Source organism: Alligator mississippiensis, chromosome 5 (assembly GCF_030867095.1).
Source record: "Alligator mississippiensis isolate rAllMis1 chromosome 5, rAllMis1, whole genome shotgun sequence".
Lineage (NCBI taxonomy): Eukaryota > Metazoa > Chordata > Crocodylia > Alligatoridae > Alligator > Alligator mississippiensis.
Window position 1 is genome coordinate 128,365,591 of NC_081828.1, and position 19,333 is coordinate 128,384,923.

At 42.6% G+C, this 19,333-nt stretch overlaps 1 protein-coding gene across 1 annotated transcript in view; it reads right to left on the reverse strand.

Moving 5' to 3' along the window:
• Positions 1-12,862: 12,862 nt before the first annotated feature.
• NPSR1 (neuropeptide S receptor 1) overlaps positions 12,863-19,333 on the reverse strand; it is a 43,603-nt gene continuing 37,132 nt past the window's right edge. The window contains exons 5-8 of the mRNA XM_059729352.1: positions 18,365-18,441; positions 16,194-16,283; positions 13,518-13,698; positions 12,863-13,386 (exon numbers count right to left, since the gene is read on the reverse strand). Of these exons, the coding sequence (XP_059585335.1) occupies positions 13,296-13,386; positions 13,518-13,698; positions 16,194-16,283; positions 18,365-18,441 (439 nt within the window). The 3' untranslated portion in view covers positions 12,863-13,295. The remainder of the gene's footprint in view (positions 13,387-13,517; positions 13,699-16,193; positions 16,284-18,364; positions 18,442-19,333) is intronic.

Genomic DNA, 19,333 nt, shown 5'->3' on the forward strand with positions numbered 1-19,333 from the left:
GTCTGGGACAGAGCAACAGGCAGATGGAAATTTGCTTCTTAGAAGAATAGACAGAGGGAAAAATTATATTTGAGAATTTCCTTTTTTCCACTTGCCAGCATCAAGTCGAATCAAATTTTGGAGCATTAAGGATTAATTTTGTTAGCCCATTAAAAGCTGAGTATGTATGAATACCCATCCAGACAAAAATAGTTGAGCTGCATTTGCCCTGTGAACAGCTTCCTTTAAAACTCTCTTTACTCACCTCATTCATTGATGAATATCCTACACAATCTACATGCCAGTAAATGGTGCTGTTACAATTAATAATCTGTCTAGGTATATGGATCTGTATGTTAGGCAGGAGGCAGAGCAGGGTGGCCCCTGCTAGGGACAGATGTTGTCCCAGTGTCAGTTGTGCTTGTGTGCATCCTGTAACACAAAAGTCTCACAGAATGGGCTTGTACACACCTTGGCCTTCTGATTGGAGTTATTGAGTGGTTGAATGAACTGCTGCTTTTCCGCTGTTGATTCAATGATGCAATCCAGGGGCTTCTGTTCACAGACAAATTTGTCCTGAGACAAATTGTTAGCACTTCTTATCCTGTGGACCTTTTTAAGGTTTTTCCAAGACAAAGCACATGGATGTCTGAACAACTGCACTTTGTCCCCATAGAAAATGGCTTGTCCTGGACCAAAAGTGACATCTCTTAACAGCCTTAGAGAATAGCTAGTCCAGAGAATCGTGAGCTTTTGTAGGCAATAGCTTAGTTCATCAGATGATCACCTGCTGAACCTGCATCTGGTGAAGTAGGTTGCTGGCTAGTAAAGCTCATGTCTCTCTCAACAGGTTAGTCTCTAACCTGCCAACCTATCCTGCCTTCTGTGAGATATATATATTCAGTGTAGTATTCCTGTATTAGAGGAACAACTTGAAAAATGGCCCACGCATGCAGTAGTATTAAAAGTATTTCATAGAATAATAGAAAATTAAGATTGGAAGGGACCTCAGGAGGTCATATAGACCAACCCCTCCCCACCGTCTTCAAAGTAAGTCTATCCCAAACTAGATCATCATAACCAAGGCTCTTAAAACCCTTCAAGGATGGAGATTCCACAAACTCTCTGAGTAGCCTGTTCCAGTGCTTTACTACCTGCCTCTTGTGAATTTTTCCTGATACCTAACCTAAATTTCCCTTGCTGCTACTGGAGACCATTGCTCCTTGTTCTGTCATCTGCCACCACTGAGAACAGTCGAGCTCCATCCTCTTTGAAACCACTCTTCAGGTAGTTGAAGGCTGCTATTAAATCCTCTCTCAGTCTTCTCTTTTCCAGACTTAATAAGCCCAATTCCCTCAGCTTGTCCTCAGAAGTCATGTGCTCCAGCCCCTTAACCATTTTCATTGCTCTCCACTGGACTCTCTCCAATTTGTCTAAATCCTTTCTGTAGAGGGGGGCCCAAAACTGGACACTGTACTCCAGATGTGGCCTTACCAGTTCTAAATAGAGGGGATTAATCAATTCCCTTGATCTGCTAGCAACACTTGTACCAATACCTCCCAGTATGCCATTAGCTTTCTATGCAACAAGGGTACACTGTTAACTTATATTCAGCTTATTGTCCAATATAACCTTTGGGTCCTTTTCTGCACAGCTGCTGCCCAGCCAGTCAGTCCCCAGCCTGTATCGGTGCATGGGATTGTTCTGTCCTAAGTGCAGGACTTTGCACTTGTCCTTGTTGAACCACATGAGATTTATTTTGGTCCAATCCTCCGATTTGTCAAGGTCCTAGCCCTAACCTCCTGTGTATCTACTGTTTCCCCCAGCTTGGCATCATCTGCAAACTTGCTGAGGGTGCACTCCATCCCATCTTCCAGGATGTTGTTGAAGATATTGCACAAAACCAGCTCCAGAACCAACCCCTAGGGCACTCCACTAGATATCAACTGCCAACTAGACATCGAGCCATTGATTACTACCCTCTGAACCCGATGATCCAGCTAGTTTTCTATCCACCTTACAGTCCATTCATTCAACTCATCCTTTCTTAGCTTGCTTGTGAGAAAGTTGTGGGAGACCATATAAAAAGTTTTGCTAAAATCAAGGTATACCCACTGCTCTTCCCACATCCACAGAGCCAGTCATCTCATCATAGAAGGCAATCAGGTTGGTCAGGCATGACATACTATTGGTGAATCCATGCTGACTGTTCCTAATTACTGTCTTCTCCTCCAAGGGCTTAGACATGAATTCCTTGAGGATCTGCTCCATGGTTTATCCAGGGGCTGAGGTGAGGCTGACCAGTCTGTAGTTCCCCAGATCCTCCTTCTTCCCTTTCATACAGATGGGCACTATATTTGCCCTTTTCCAATCATCCAGGACCTTTCCTGACCACTATGAGTTTTCAAAGTTAATGGCCTGCATCTCTGCAGTTTCATTGCCCAACTCCCTTGGGTGCATTGCATCTGCCTCATGGACTTGTACATGTCCCACTTTTCTAAACAGGCCCTAACCTGTTCTTTTGCTACTGTTGGCTCCTCAGTTCCACCCTAGACTATGCTGCCAGGTGCAGTAGTCTGGGAGCTGACCTTGCCTGTGAAGACTGAGGTGAAAAGGGCATCGAGTACTTCAGCCTTTTCTATATCCTCTGTCACTAGGGGCGCTTATACACATGATGAAAAGTTCCCTCACACAGTACACGTACGTGAGTTTTGGGGGTTTTAAATGAGTTTGCATTGTTGCAAACTAAACTACATCCCGATGTAGTTTAGTCTGCAACACTGCAACTTGGAACATTGCAGCCATTAGCCAGCTCAACCCCCCAGGCTGCAGGAGAGGCAGGAGGGCTTTTCAGAAAAAAAGAATTGGGCTTCTTGCCACTTCTGCCTTCAGCAGGCTCCTGCAGCCTGGGGCCTCCTGGGAATGGGCTGGCTTTACCCTGGGGAAGTGCAGGGAGGTGGCATGAGGGCAGCTGGATGTCCTGGCAGCTGGAGAAGGTGGCAGAGAAAGGTTTCTACAAGTATGTCAGCAACAAAAGGAAGATCAGGAAAAGTGTGGGTCCCTAACTAAATGGGGGAGGTAACCTAGGGCGCTTGCACACGTGACAGGGTTTTAGTTCTAGGGTTGCATTTTATGCCCCCTAAATCTTTTTCTTGTGTAAAACTCTTTATAAATTTCAGCTTAGGTTGAACTTGAAAGTTCTCAGACCAAGAAGCTACATTTTCTAACCAAAATTATTTTGTCAATATATTCCCAAGCAACTCTTCCCCCTGCATAGAGATAAGCACCTGGTAAGAGGGTATAACTTGGCTATACATTCAGGGGAACTGAGAACTATTTCTGAATGGCCAACCAAATTCAATATCCTTTATAATTATGTTCTTCATTTAATGGACTTAGGCACTTGACAAGCACTTGTCAGCAGAATAATTTGAAAACTACCATTTTGGAAACTAGTTTACCCTATGCTAAAGTAAGTCCATCTCTTCCAGAATCCTGCTTATCTTAGAACTCTGGACTCCTTTATTCCATGCTTTTAAAAGCTCCACTTCATAGCAATTCTTGCTCACAAAAGGGAATAAATCATGGAATTTCAATGGGTATTCTGTATGGGTTGGGTGCCAATTTGCTGTTTGGCCATTTCAAGTATCAACTTGCTTTTGCTCTCCAGTGGCTTCATAAAGCAGCTTTTAGCTTTTAAGATGATCTAGGGACTTGTATTTAATTATCAGCGTGATGTGTTTGTGAAGGATCCAAATCCTTAAATGCAGAGGCAATGAGTTGAATCTGTGGCTACTTTGACTGATGAGCATACATGTCCCTTTGGTATTATCCTCTGGTTTCCAATATGCACTGTTCGCCAGTCATGAAATGCATAATGTTCATAGGATTACAGGTTCTTCACTGCTTTGGGAAATCTTGTGTGTGGGAGTGAATTTAGGCTAGTAGCAAACTCCTTAATAATTAAATGGAACTTGATTGCCTTTAAAAAATCACTATTTGGAAATGAATTTGATATTCTAGCATTAGCTTTTTGAAACAAAGACTTTTACATCAAGGCAAATAAAAAGGACTGCAAAGAATGGGATTTGAATATTTTGCAGTTTCAGGGATTCAGTGCTGACATAATGAGCTGTATTATATGGAGAGTTTAAGAGATTAGTTTCTAGGTACTCTGCTGAGACTTTCCTTGAGGCTGTGCTGTGACCCAATGATTTTAATGTTGGACTATGTTGTCACATAAATATTGCTGTGGACCAAGGTCCATTTAGTTCACTATCTTATCTCCAGCCAGAGTCACTCATACGTTACAAAATAAAGTACAGCGAGCTCCAAGATGAACTAGATCTGCTGGACAAAGGTATTACTTAAGGAGAGACAGTCTCTCCTGGCTTTTTTTAGTGCCTCAGTAAGCAATAAAGAAAATGAAAAACAAGTTATAAATCCTCTAAACATTGCCCCAGATCTTGCAGTGAGTTTTTTGTGCCAGTAGATTCTTGTATTCACATGGAGCCTTACTGAAGCAATTTTGATCCATGCAAACACAGAAATGGCCTATAAGCACCTCATTTAAGGACTGAGGCTGCTATTTATTGGGCCTGTGTACTATGAATTATGCTCCAATCCCAGTGCCCACTAAGACAGTGCACTAGAAAGGATCTTTTGGGTGACCTACTTTAGTTACTTGTTGTTGAGGCAATCAAGTCAAATAATTTCTTTAATAAATTGCTCACCTCTGTCTGAAAGCTAATTGGGTTGTTTGCCCCCAATATGACTATTGAACAACTATTCCAGAATTTATTTCTTCTGCTGGTTAAACACCAACATCTAATTTCCAGTCTAAATTGTCACTTTGTTTCACATTTAGTGTGTTTGTATGTGCCAATGTTGTCCTTTTAATTTAAATTGTTCTTGCCCTTCCTTGGTGTTTACTTCCCTGATGTATTTAAGAAACAATAATATCCACTCAGCCTTCATTTTACTCTCCATTCTCTTGAATATCCTAGTCACCCATCTCTATGCCTGTTCCATTTTGAATTCACCATTCTCTAACGTTGTGATGTGTTCCCGGTTCTTCTCCATTTCAGTTGTTTCTGAAAATTGATCAGTAATTTGTTCATAGCAGAAATTCTCATCGGTGCCTAGGTTAGGGGCAGGCAAAATACGGCCTGTGGGCCAGATCTGGCCTGCCAGGCACTTTTATTTGGCCCACGGTGCCAATGAATTGCACCCCACCCAGCCCTTCTGCCCATGAGGGTGGGAGTGAGGTGCCTACATCTGCCCCCAACATATTCTATTATGCCTTGCTCCCACCCTCGTGGGTGGAAGGACCCAGCCCCACTAGCACTGGGTGGTGGAGCTGCTGCTGCATGCTTCCCTGGCATCCTGTTCCCCCTGAGTAGCAGGTAGGGAAGTGGTAGGGCAGGGTCACAGCTGGGAAGTAGTGCAGAGCTAGGGGGTTGGGGCTGGTTGCAATGGGGAGCCCACGCCCAGGAGGCAGGAGCAGTATAGAGCTTGGCTGGGCAGGGTGTGGGTGGGAAGGAGGGTGAGGGGCATGGGGACCCCTCCCACACTTCCCCTACAGCACAAAGCTCTGGCAGCAAGCAGGGGCTGCAGCATCAGGCTGCTTGTGCTTGGCATCACATCATGGTGAGGAGCCCAGCCCCTGTCAGGCAGTCTATATTATGAGCACTCCCGCACTTGCGTGGCATGGGATAGAAGCCCTAGGTACTAGAGCCGGCTGGGGCAGGGAAGGCAGCCAGCTCCTGGGCCTGGGGCTTCCTTCCTGTGCTGCATGAGTGTGGGGAGTGCTGGCAATAGAGACAGCCCAGTGGGGGCTGCGCTTCTTATTGCAATGTGCGGCACTGGCCAGTCACCATTGCCCCCACCATGGGAGGAGTTGGGGGGGGGGGGCCCTGCACCCCTGCCACCCTGCTTCACACCCCACAAATGCCACCCTCCCCAATACTGCCTGCATTGACTGCAGGAGAGGACAGTGTGTTCCAGGGACCAGTGTGTTTCAGAGCCATACACCCACACCTCACAAACGCCATACAACTCCCCAACATACCCTATCACTCCCATACACAGCCACACCCCCTCACAAGTTCCCTCCACATCCCACCCCCCCCACACACACACACACAGATCCACCATACACACACGCATCCCTACCATACACACACACACACACACACACACACACAACCCCACCCCCTACACAATGTAAAAGACTAAGACTTTATTTTTGAGTGATTATGCAGTCACCTCTATGTACAGTATGCAAATACAAATCATGACAAAAATATTTTTTGTAATAAAATTAAAATATGTTATAGTAGGTGTTTAACTTTTCATGTAGGATTTGATTTTGTTTGGTTCTAAGATGGCAGCCCCTCTCCCCAAAGGAGTAGTTCTGGGGGGCAAGGGAAGGGACTTCCAGTGGCAAAGGTCAGGGGTTAGGGGGTGGGACTTCTGGTCCCAAGATGATGACCAGGGAGCAGGGCAACCATCAAGGGATGGGGCTACCCATGTGGTCCGTGATAGCTCACCAAACCTTGTTAAGTGGCTCTCTACCTGAAATAATTGCCAACCCCTGACCTAGGTGCAGAAGCCTTTCTTTTGTAATGTTAAATTTTATCTCATTCCTATTACTCTAATTCTCAGAGTTACCCAGTTCCTTCTGTACAATAATTCAACCCTCTTCTATTAATGATTCCTCCCAACTGTGCATCATCAGCAAAGTTCCTTAGCTCACTCTCACTTTTTGTGCTAAGGTCGTTAATGAAAATAAAATCAGTCCTAAGACCCATTCTGAGGAACTGCATTAACACCTTAGTAGCACACTGGTATTTCTTTATTCAGTACCACCTGTTGTCTCCTTTCTTGTCAGTCCTTTACCTACTTCATTATTCCTGTGCTAATCCCTTATTAGCCTAATTCATTTCCAATGAGGCACCATGTAAAATGTATCACTCAAGTCCAAATAACAGAGATATACCACACTTCCTTTGTCTAGAAAGTCAGTTGCCAAAGCAAGCTATCAAATTAAGTTGGCACAAACCATCTTTGATCAATCCACATTGTTTTTTTTATTTGATTTTACATTTGTTTCACTGAAGTCTATGGAAGCCCCATATCATGTGTCTTGATCTATACAGCATATGAAATCAACCATCTCTCTGCATAAATATATACAAATCTCTGTGTGCATAAATAAACACATTTTATACTTAGACTAAGTGTCAAGACAGAATGAGAAAAATTAGTTGATGAACCATTCATCTACAGCAGCTCTTCTCTAAACTGAGTGTTTTATAAAATACATGGTATCTTGCTGAAGCAAAGAAAGCCATTTTGAGAGCACACGGAAAGATATTCTGGTATTCAAATTCTAGTTATAGCAGTTATTCAGTTTATTGCATTAGTTTATTTTTGTTTGTGACACCTATTTTGTTGGAAAAAATGGGTGCAATGATTTGTTTTACTATCGCTTTTACAAAGGCTTCACTTTGTCATATTTTTTGTTAATTCATCAGCAGTTCTATTTTCATCATAGTTTTTCAGAGCGTAATGGGGTACCCTGTTGCGAGTTCGATGTTTGACATTTCCATCCCCCTCGCAGCACAGAAGAAAATCTATCTGAAATTTAGATGATGGTTTCCTAAAATAGTTTAATATTTTAAATTAGTTAACACAACTAGACAGGCACAGCCCTCCTCTCATCCCTCCCCTTCCCTGAAAACCCAGAAACAAACTCTCTAAGCTAAAATAAAGCAAGCCTGGGAAAAGTGCTTTCTCTCAAGTTATGCTGCTATGTTTTGTAATGCTTGCATACAATCTCTGTAAAATGCTTCTGTAATAAGGAATTGTGGATTTAAATAATTGAAGTAATTCTTTGGCCAAAAATGATATTTAAGTTTTTTTAATTATGGAAAAGATAATCTTACTGATACGCTTGATCTCATGAAAAAAATATGCCATTAAAGAGGAGATATTTGCATCAGCTGTTAAAAAATCTACTTCAATTTGCATAATCAAACAAGGTTTATTCAGTTGTCTTTTTCAGGGAACAAGCAGAGTGTAAAGGATTATAAAAAAACCACATAAACTTTTGCTTACATAGGAATGCAAATCTTTTTCAAGAGAAATAAACTCAGGTCAGAGTTTATAGTACAATATACCATGAAATACAATTGATCAGAGTGCATTGTCATGCAAATATTTAAAAATGTCTTACAGTAAAATAAACACTATAACTGGCCCATCTGCTAACTTGGTAAGAAGGTATTTAACTTTAAGCTTGAAAACACTAAGAGAGGAGGATTCCCTGAGAGTTTATGGAAGGGATTCTAAATGATGAGAGCATGGCATAGAAAAGCTTATTTTCCAATAGATTCCAGTTGAAGGGTCCGAGTCATGTATTTACTAATATTGGACAATAAGCATTAATATCTCTTCACCTTATTTTAACATTGAAGTTCTTATCATATGGCCCTTTTCAGTAACTCTTCAAAAATCCTCTTAACTCATTTCCTTTCTCTGGGTTCTTTTAACAGTTGCCTTATCCATGACTTTCCAGTTGTGACTCTATTAATAATCTCATTACAGTACTGCCAAAAGACCCTGAATGCATCAGATCCCCTTCTGATAGCTGCTACACAAACATTGCGAGAGCCATCTTCTTCCTGCTGTATGTAGATCCTACTAACAATGCATTCCTGTTGGATTTATCCATGTAAATATTCAACAGAGAAAGAAAACATGTGGGGCTGCAGGTTGGAAAAAGAAGGAAATTCTAATTTAGTCAGAGATTGTGAGCTGAAAAGGAACGGAAGATTATAGGAAGGTGAACAGGTGATGCATGTAGTTAGAAGATGTAGGGATGAGAAAATAATTTAAATTGGAACCAAACTAAATCTGAATAAATATGAAGATTCAGTCCTTGGCCTTGGCTGAAGTTGTGAGCAGGCTCAGCTATATCCAGCTTTAATTAGAAGAGGAATTTTTAAAGATAAAAATGGGGTTATAATGTTTAACATAAGAAGGCTTTGTGTGCTGAGAACAAGGTGGTAAAATCGGATTAGTATAGTGAGTCTACAGTTTACTGCCATATTTCCCTTGATGGGAATGCAAATGAGTACCAATAACAAAAAAAGATGTACAGAAAACAGCACAAACAATATGGTATGGATTTGCACAGAAAATGAAAGCCTCTATTAAAACAAGGATTGCTTTCTACAAGTGAATGTCTGGAAATGGTGTGCTTTACCTGGGAAATGGCCAGAGTCCCAAAGGACACAAAAGACATCTAACAGAATGACAGGAACAATATTCTTCCCACCATTACCCTTATTAGGGAAAAAAAAAGGTAGGTACTACTGCTCTGTTGCCACCAAATGGAGTAGAATTAAGATTAAGATTGCCAAATTGTACATCTGACACACCCTTATGAATGTGAGTGTTCCATCCTCAGGAAGGACATTGAAAAACATCTTGAAGGCCTTTGAATTCTGGTGCTAAAGGAACATGCTTACAGTTAGCTGGCTGATTAGAATAACAAATGGATATTGCAGAGGATGGCATTGGCCAGAGAACAGATGGCTGATATAGTAGTTCAGACTTTGCGGATCTGTTGTGTGACAGTCTTCCAAGGACTCCCTACTGCCACGACTACTAAAAAACAGGAGAAAAGGAAAACTATTCAGGGAAAAGAGGAGAATTGGCTAGATAGATAGCATGACAGAGTGGACTGGAACACAGTGAAAAATGGAGACACCGACTATGACCTGGGACTGAGAAGTAGAAGGTGGTAATCAACAACCACCAAATCAAAAACATCAGTCAACCAACAGAAGAGATTTTACCTTATGTATGGTAGAAAGGTAAGGTTACTTATTATAAACAATACGGTAAAATCTCTATTATCTGGCATCCCCTGGGAATGGAGGATACTGGATAACAAAATATGCTGGTTAATTGAGTGGCCCGGCTGCCGCTTCTCCCACCGTGTCCCTCTGCCCCTCCCGCCCCTCCTGCTGCATTGCCACCCATCCCACGGGCCCTGCGGGACAGGGAGGTGGGCCCTGCACAGCCCTGCACAGCCTGTTATGCTCCCAGGTCATGCTTTGCTCTGGGCTGTGGGGGCTTGGAGAAGCTGGAAGTGCTCACCATGGGCACTTCCAGTTACACTTTTCCTTGCAAGCCAGCATACCGGTTAACAGTGCATGCCAGCTTGTAAGGTGCTGGTTACCAGAGAGTTTACTGTATTACCTAAACTTTACCTACATTTTCTACAGGGCATACTTAAATGCAGAAAAGACTGATGTAAAATTAATTAATTACCTTCAATAAACAGCTAGTTGTCAACAATGAACACTGGATAATACAAAATAAGATCCAAAGGTGCCTATACACACCACAGGGTTTAATCCTCATCAAATTAAATAGGTTTATAAAATTTAAACTTGTTTACTTTGCAGTGTCACATCAGTGTTTGCGCACACTTGGTTTTTAAATGAATTAAGCCTGGTCCCTGGTCGGTGCCACAGGAGAGTGGGATGGTCCAGCACTGCCCTCACCCATGCCCTACCAGGCCTGTCACCCATGCCCTACCACGCAGCTGTGAGAGCATGGAGCCGGCAAACAGCACAAGAAAAAAAAAAAAAAGCAGAAGCAATTCAAAAGTGGTAGCAATTTGAAGGGGTGAACAACAAAAAAGTCACAGTACCATCTGGTGGACAAAGGACTCATTACATGTCTTTGAGTGCTTTTGTGTTTGCATGCAACAAATCCATGGATGTGATGCATTAATTCCTAGTGAGCCAAACTAAACTACATTCATGGAGTTTTACTTTAGTGTACCAGAAAGACTTTTAAAGTGTCTGAAAAACCCGCTCATGCAAACAGTCCTGCCGTTGCAGTGCAAGAAAGAGCAAAAAAACGTGTCATGTACAAAGGCCCTAAAGGTATGATGCTGTAAACACGTATATGTGTGAATTGTTTTATGGACTTTACTGAGACTCCCTGGCCTTACATTACAACACAAAAGCCCCTGTATTATTGGTAAACGATTTAAGCCACCTGCAAAAATGCACTTCTATAAATGCACCATTCATTATCTTTTAAACATTCAGGGCAGGATCCACAGCTGGTATAAACCAGTAGATTCCAAAGCTTCCAAAGCACTTGGTTTATATTGCTACTATTAACATATTCATTTGTATCACCTTGATGATTTGGCCTATTAGTTATTCCTTCCTCTTCTTTGTCTTGTTGTATGCTTTGAAAGTCATCATGTAGCAGAATCAAGCTCTATGAATAAATCCAATTGAAGGTGATTTGACTGGAATGATACCCACACTTCATGTCAAATGTATTAAATCAGGCCCCTGTCTGTAATTGCTATCTGTATCAATTGCATGCTGTGCAATAGAGACCTTCAGGACAATCTTTAAAAATAGTTAGAAAATTCTGATAAAATTTATTTACATTCATACATGCCACATAAATACCTACTAAACACAGTCTGAGAGTAGAAGGCCAAATTCAGTGATAGTGTAAAGATATGCAATGTCCCCTTTACTCCACGGCTGAATTTGACCCTGTAGGGCAGGGGTAGGCAAAGTTTTTTGGCTGGAGTGCCAAAAAACCCACAATGTCTACCTTGTAAGGTGCCGGAGAGCCGGCATGTCACAAAAACAAAACTGGGGTGGGGACGGGGGGGGGCGGTACATGGCAGGATGTACTACATATTTAATACAGTTAATAATCATAAATGTTGCTGCTTCTTTTTTTTATAGTAAATACCAGGTTTTCTAAAAATTCTAAACCTGGTGAAAATAAATAAAACTTCATGTACTGCCTTTGTACTTGTGATTTTTTTTTTCTTGTTAAGCATGTTGTGATGAGAGGGGGAAGAGAGGGAGAGAGGAGCGGGGAGCAGCAGGCACTGTGGGGAGTCACCCCAGGCAGGCTGGCCTGGCCAGGCCCTCAGAAAGGCTGCAGCCAGAGGACAGTGGGGGTCAGATGGGGGCAGGGGCTGCCCCAGGGCTCTGCAGACTCAGGCCACAGCCGTGGGGGGAGGGTGCGGGGGCCAGCAACACTGGAGGTGGGGCCCAGCCAGCCCACGCAGCTCTGCAGGGATGGAGTGCAGTTACCCTGCCCATGAAGGGATGCTGCCTTGCTGGGGCAGGACTCTGGGCTCTTGGCCTGCATGCCGGATATAGTGCAAGTGGGAGCCGCAGCTGCAGGTTGTTCCTGTTCCCCCGGGCTCTGGGAACAGCCGCCACAGCCAGTGCTCAGGGCTGAGCTGGCCAGAAGCCTGCAGCGCAGCGGCTCTGTACAGTACCTGCCCGTGCCCCAGCCCTGGCCCCTTGAGGGGAGCTGTGGGTGGGCAAGGCTGGGGTCCAGGCATGCTGGGGCAGCCGCGGTGGCTGTTCCCAGGATCCAGGGGACTCCCACAGCCAGTACCTTCTATCGGGGACAGCTCTGCCCTGATTGCACTGTGCCTAGCATGCAGGGAGGCTGATTCTGGAGCCGGAAGCCCCCCAAGCCTGGCATCCTGCCCCAGCCAGGCAGCATTCCCTTCTGCCCAGGGTGGCTGTGGCCTATCCCTGCAGAGCTGCACAGGTGAGGCCAGGCCCCACCATGGGTGCTGCTGGGCACCCACGCCTGCATGTTCACTGCAGCTCAAGCCCACAGAGCCCTGGCAAGTCTCCCACTTCCCACCCAGCCCTCGCCTTCCTAAGGTCCCAACTGGGCTGGCTTGCCTGCAGTGCACCCTCCCCCCACACCGCCCAGATCCTGCCCTAACCACCCGGCCCCAGCACTCAGCACCCCAGTGCTGGCGCGCCCAGGTGGAACAGGGTATCTTCCTGCCTGGGTCCAGGGCTCTGTCACCCACTGGAAGCCTCCAGGGTAGTGGCCCTGCGCAGTGCTTGCCCCAACACCAGCCCTGTCTACCTGCAGCTCCCACCAGGGGCCAGCCGAGCAAAGGGCGGGGGCTGTAGGACACAGCGTCTCTGCCTGTGTGCTCCTGGCTCCGCCCCGGTGCCTGCCACAGCGCTGGGACTTGTGGCTGCAAGGGAGAGGCCAGAGCAGCAACTTAAAAAACAAAAATTAAGCAATTTCTTTGCATGCCTCCCAGCGTGTCAGGAAAAATGTCTCTATGCCATGCGTGCCAGGGGTTGCCGACCCCTGCTGTAGGGTTTACCATGAATGAATCTGCAGTGCTATTCCAAAAGACATATGCTGCTGAACATGAATGAGTATTTGCTTTCCCCAGACACTATTTGTGTGATTTTAATACACATGCACTAGATGTATTCAGGGTTGGACAGAACCTGCATCTCCTGCCCATCAGTTCTGTCTCTGAAAGTTCCCCCTAAGTTTCTTGCTCTTCTTTCCCTAAAGAAAATAAAAGGTAAAGTTAAAAAAAAATCCTTTACAAAATGGGTAAAGTTCAATGATTTTGCCGCACTCTTTTTGGCAGAGGGGGATGGTCCAGCATAAAGGGTATTGGCAAAAAAAAGAAATACCTAAAAGGGCAGCAGGGATGATTGCTGAAGACGCAGTATATGAGGGGATTGATGGCACTGTTTAAAGATGGGAGATTCTGAATTATCACGGATGCATAGAAGCGTTCTTTGGTCTCAGGAAGTACATTAAAGTTGTCCAGAATATCAAAGAGAAAGTAAGGACTCCAGCAGAGTACAAATGCTGCAAAAGAAAGAGAGACAACTTAAAAATGTGAAGTTACATGGGATAAATATGTGAGGAGATCATCATAACATTGACTTGGGATTATATCAAACAGTTTGGTCATATCAGAGTCTCTCTCCCCATCAAAGCATCTTAATTAAAAGATTATTTATGAAATCTTCTAGTAAATGTATTCATAGATTACCAACCCCCAGCTCAAGGCAGGATCACCCCTGACTAAACTGTTCCAATTAAGCATTTGTTTAACCTGCTCTTGAGAATGTCCAAGATGGAGATTCCACAATTTCTCTAAGTATCCTCTTCCAATGCTTGACCACCCTCATAATCAGAAAGTTCCTCCTAATCTCCAATTTAAATGTCCCCTGCTCAGTCTTGGGACCTTTGCTCCTATTCCTGTGCCCTACTGTCCCAGAGAAAAGTGGGTCCCATCTCCATCCTTTCTGTAATTGCCCTTTAGGTATTTGAAGACTTTTCTCAAATCCTGCCTCAGTCTTCTCTTCTCCACACTAAATAACCCTAGTTCTTTTAGCCCCCTCTTCCTAAGTCTTGACTCCCAAGTCCCTAATTGTTGCTGCTCTGCACTGGACTCTTTCCAAACTGTCCACATCCTTCTTGAAGAGTGGGGCCCAAACCTAGAAATAGTACTCTAAATGAAGCCTCACCAGTGCTAAAGAGACCAGAAGAATTGCTTTGATTTACCAGTGATAATAATAAAGTCCAGTAGGCTATTGGGTTTTTTGCAACAAGAACACACTATTGTCTCATATTCAATTAATGGCTTACTATAATCCCAGGTCCTTCTCAACAGTACTGCCATCTAGCCAGTCATTCCTCATTCTATATTTGTGCAGTTATTCTGTCCCAAGTACAGGACTTTGCAGTTGTCCTTGCTGAATTCTGATTAACTGATTGATTTCATTGCTCTGAAGAACATATTTTCCAATGGATGCTTGTCTGAGTACATAAGAAATGTATGTGGAAGATGCAAAGTGTTTGCCTTTTCATGTGAAATGTCATACTCACTGCATCTTTACAAGCAGACCACGGTGAGCAGTGTGCCATATGTTTCTTTAAATTACAGAGGTGCCTGTCACAGGTCCGGAGAAAGAGAAAGAATGGCTATAGACTGTTCCACAGCTATAATAATAGCAGTGTAATAGCTATACACTGTTACTACATCCTTGTAGGCTGAGATTTTCAAAAGAACTTTTGGGTTTTCACAAGCCAGTTTCAACTGAAATACCAACAGATTAAGGTCCCTAGTTCCCTTGGACTCCTTTGAAAATCCCAGGTGATATAAGCGAGTTGTACAATAAATTTCAACATTTAATAGAGTTACCATAGTAGATGTTGTCTGACAGCTTTGTAATGGTAGGAATCTCTAAGAAAGGCTTTTTTTTCATTGCAAAATGGACACATTTCAACCAGCTGTGACCTGGATCTTGTGAAAAACTTGAAACAGAGAAATGTATTTCATGTGTGTGAATACTACTGCTGAAATATTAAATAAGTATCTAAACTGATAGTTACTGCCACAAAATAAAGCACTCTAAATGCTGTCCTTAAAAGGAAAAGATAAATGCATCTCTGAGCATGTAGCTATAGGGGGGGCAGTTTTATGATTACAGGCGTGGATGTCAGCTATGTAAGTAAATGGCTACAATGGTCTCCCTGTGGTGAAGCTGCTGGCTAATCACAAGCCCCATGTAATGCTACATTAATTTTTCTTCATATGCTGTCAGCATTACCATTATGCCAATGTAATCTTGTCTCCTTGGGAAATGAATACTGAGGGACACGTGCACTGAGGCATTTGCTACATGATTTGGTAGGAAAATTTATTGTTCCCATTAGATTAATCAGCACGCTTCTAATGTCAATTCAGATTGGTATAGAATTGAGTCGTCACCCCATCCATCCTACTCTCCAGACTTCTGTAGTCCCAGCAGATGTAATCCACGGGAAATGAAGCTGATGTGTAGCAAATCTCAGCATGTTGAGGGTCAGACCAATCACCATATTTGGGATCAGGAAGGAATTTTATCTCACGGTCAGATTAGTATGGACTGTGGGGGGTTTTGCCTTCCTCTGTAGTGGTGGGCATGGCCCTCTGCCCTGGACCTCTTGAGCGTATACTGACAACGTTTTACAGGAGCAAGACACTGGCTGCTGTGGTTCCTTTGCTTTACCTGTGGCAGCTTAGGGCGTAAATCTGTGTTGAGTCAGCATTGAAGGTAGTCTTATGTAGAGTTTAGATTATGGTTGTATGGGATGGTTTGAATAGGGATGATCTTGCCTCAGGCAGAGGGTTGGACTGTGGGGTTCCTTCCAGCACTTTAGAAGAATTATTTATTATAACCCCTTATTATTCAGGTTTCTTCCTTTTTAGAAGAAACCTGCATAACAGGAAAACAATTGCCTGTCTTTCTATGCCATGTCCTTTCTCATTATAGTTGTAGATGTATAGTTGCCGACTGTATCGATTTACTTACCAAGAATAATTACGATGCTGTACTTGACGGCTTTAACTTTAGCTTTGGATATGAGGCCTCGATTAGTAAAACTAGCGCAGAATTTGCCATCTGTGGAAATAAGAGAAGGAAAGTTCAAATGTAGGACTCACCCAGCAAGGGATAAATGGAGTGATGAAAAGTGATGGAGGAGTGCCTTGAGGCTAGAAAAAGTTGAGACCCACTGCTCTACGCCCTCTTAAAATCAGGCACCTAGAAGTTGCCGTACACTTTGCACCTAAACCTGGAGCCAGGAAATATCACAAGTCACTGTTGAAAATCTCAGCTCAGATTTGCATTTACAGCAACAACAACGGTACTTTACACGAGGCAATTTGTGAAAAGCCTGAAAAGTAATTTTTTAAAAAAGATCTTGGCAAACAGGTTTATAATTCATTTACCTGCATTTTGTTAAAACAAATTAAAAGCGGTGTGATTTCATTTATTCAGTCTTGTTCACTGCTTCACTGTTTGATGCCACATGTAAACAGGCCCACTTCTATGTTTTTCACATTGACTTAATAATGAAAAGAAACCTTTTGCTCAAGCGATTTTCAGATGAGGTATACCTCAAATTGTAAAACCCTGGACAGAGTTCTGGAAATCAAGTGGAGTTCCACTGCAGGGAGTTTGAGAAGAGAAACAATTCCTAATAGTCGAATAGTAACCTTCAAATAGTTTTGGGCTTGATTTTGCAGCAGTTATGGATATTAATATGGTTCAACATAGAATACACTTTTGGAGTCATATTTTTTTTTATTTGGGTAACCTTAGGTTAGAAATGAAATGGCCCACTATGTATATTTTAATGTTTTCTGCACTTCTTACAGGACAAGCTTGTCAAGGCTGTGTAATTGATGTAATCAGATTGGAACCAGTGAAAATTCCCACCCAGAAGCCTGTAGAAGCCATTAATGTTAATGGAAGTTAAATATTTGTCCGAAGAGGAGCATATACTTTAGAGATGTGAAAGCAGATTTTTCTTCTTAAGCCAGTTGAGACTGCATCCTAAGGTTAGGAAGTGGTTAGAAATCCAAACCATCCCCGTTCAAGCTGGATAGATTGTGTTAGCCCATGTAAGTCTGCGATTGGCTGGTTTGATGTTATGATTCAGTGATGGCTATGTGGAAGGCTCATGATGTTATTCCTTAATGCTTATGCATAAACAGGCAACAGTGTATGCATTTATATACTTAATTTGGACATGCAAATGTAGGGTATGCTAGCATTAAGAATACACATGCAACTTTTGGAGGTGAAATTTATTACTAAATAAATGCACTATGCACATCATAATAGCATGACACTTGAGTAAAGTCTGATATTTACATTGGAAAATTTAATTCTCTCTCTCTCTTTCTCTCCGGGAATAGTGGACTGCAGTAAATTTCTAGAAAGAGTAACAATTAACTAGGTTTAATATACTAGCCTAGTTATAAATGCAATAGTTGCATTGCTTAGGACCTTAATTCAGCTGGGGTCACTGATTGCATATTTTTAGTTTTATAAAATCATAGAGCTTTTTTACCTGTCTTAGAAGAAAGGTTCTTTCAACTTCCGAGACAAATTATTAATGTTGTGTGTGTGGGAGTGAACAGGTTGGTGATGATGACTGGTGAGTGGAAAACCTCCACCTGTCTGTAGTTTGTGTTCCGATCAAAAACTCAGATATTTCCCCAGCCACCTCCAAATAGAAAAAACCTTTTTGACCTGCATAATTAGGATAGAAATCTCAGGAGGAAGAGGTCTTCTTGAGGTATTTTGACATTTGATTTATTTCTGGGCCTGACTGGAATCTACAAGTGCACAGGCATATCAAAATATGGTAAAAAATAAAGATTTTGGTTGCAGAAATGGGTTAAAGCTTTAGAGGGAATATTAGCTCTACCCCCATTTCCCCAAACCAGTTTGTTTATCCCTTGCAAAAATAGGATTATCAAAGCAAGGAAATTATCCCAGTCAGTTAGAAAGGTGTTGTGAACAGGCAAGAGTTAAAAGATAAGACTAGGTGTTGGACCCTAAATTATTATTAGATGTTGGACACCAAACAAAATTCCAGGTTCATACATTTCTAGACTTTGAGGGAAAAGGAAGTGTTTCCTGTTGCTGGGAATAGGAAAATATAGATCAGAATTTTATGTATTGAGACTCACCAGAGCAGTTGGACATAACCACAGTTTGAGCTTTACTCTTCATCCATATGGTTCGAATCACGATGGAGTAAATGACGCTGCAGCAGGGAGAGAAGAACCATGAGGTATGGTAAACTGAACTGAAGTTCTTGTTTTTCTCCTGGAGTAGGCACAGAAGTCTACCTACATGGAACCCATTATGAGATCAGGGCTTAATAGGAATAACAGTAAATAATACCTAGCTTTCATATAGTGCTTTTCATCAGTAGATCTCAAAGTACTTTACAAAGGAGGGCATTATGCCTTCTCTTAAATGGGGACACCGAGGTCTGCAAAATGAATTGTTTTGGCCAAGGCCACATTACAGCTAGAACTAGATGGAGAATTTTATGATGGAGTTTTTTATGCTGGAAAGTGTTGATTAGTTCAAATTACATTTTTTTTAAGTGTATGCCTATGCCAGTTAGTGACATTGTGTGTTAGCCACATCCAAGACTGGGGATTTTGACCACGGTTTGCCAATGCCCCTGCTGCGACTTAGAAAACCTAGTTTCCTAGTTAGAGGGACTTGCTCCTCCATTCAGAGTCAGAATAATCACCACATTTAAGATGCGGAAGGAATTTTACCCCATGGTCAGATGAGCATTGGCTGTTGGGTGGGGTGGGGGAGAGGGCTGTATTTTTTCTGTATGTGTGCTTCTCTCCCTTGGATCTCTTGAGCATATTTTATCAAACTGCTTTCTGTCCTTCGTTGATAAGACATTGACAGTACCCTTATCCCTCTGATTAACCTGTGCAAATAAAAGGTTTTTTATTTTGGGTTTTTTTATATATATTGCATGCATTATGCCTGGTAGTTGTATATGACAGTTGTTCCCAGAGTTTAAGATATGCAGACTCTAGGATGGTTTAGGTAGAGAGAATAGGCCGTCTTGTTAGGGACAGAGCAAGACTACTCAAGAAGAGGTTAGTTATGAGCTATAAAGTACA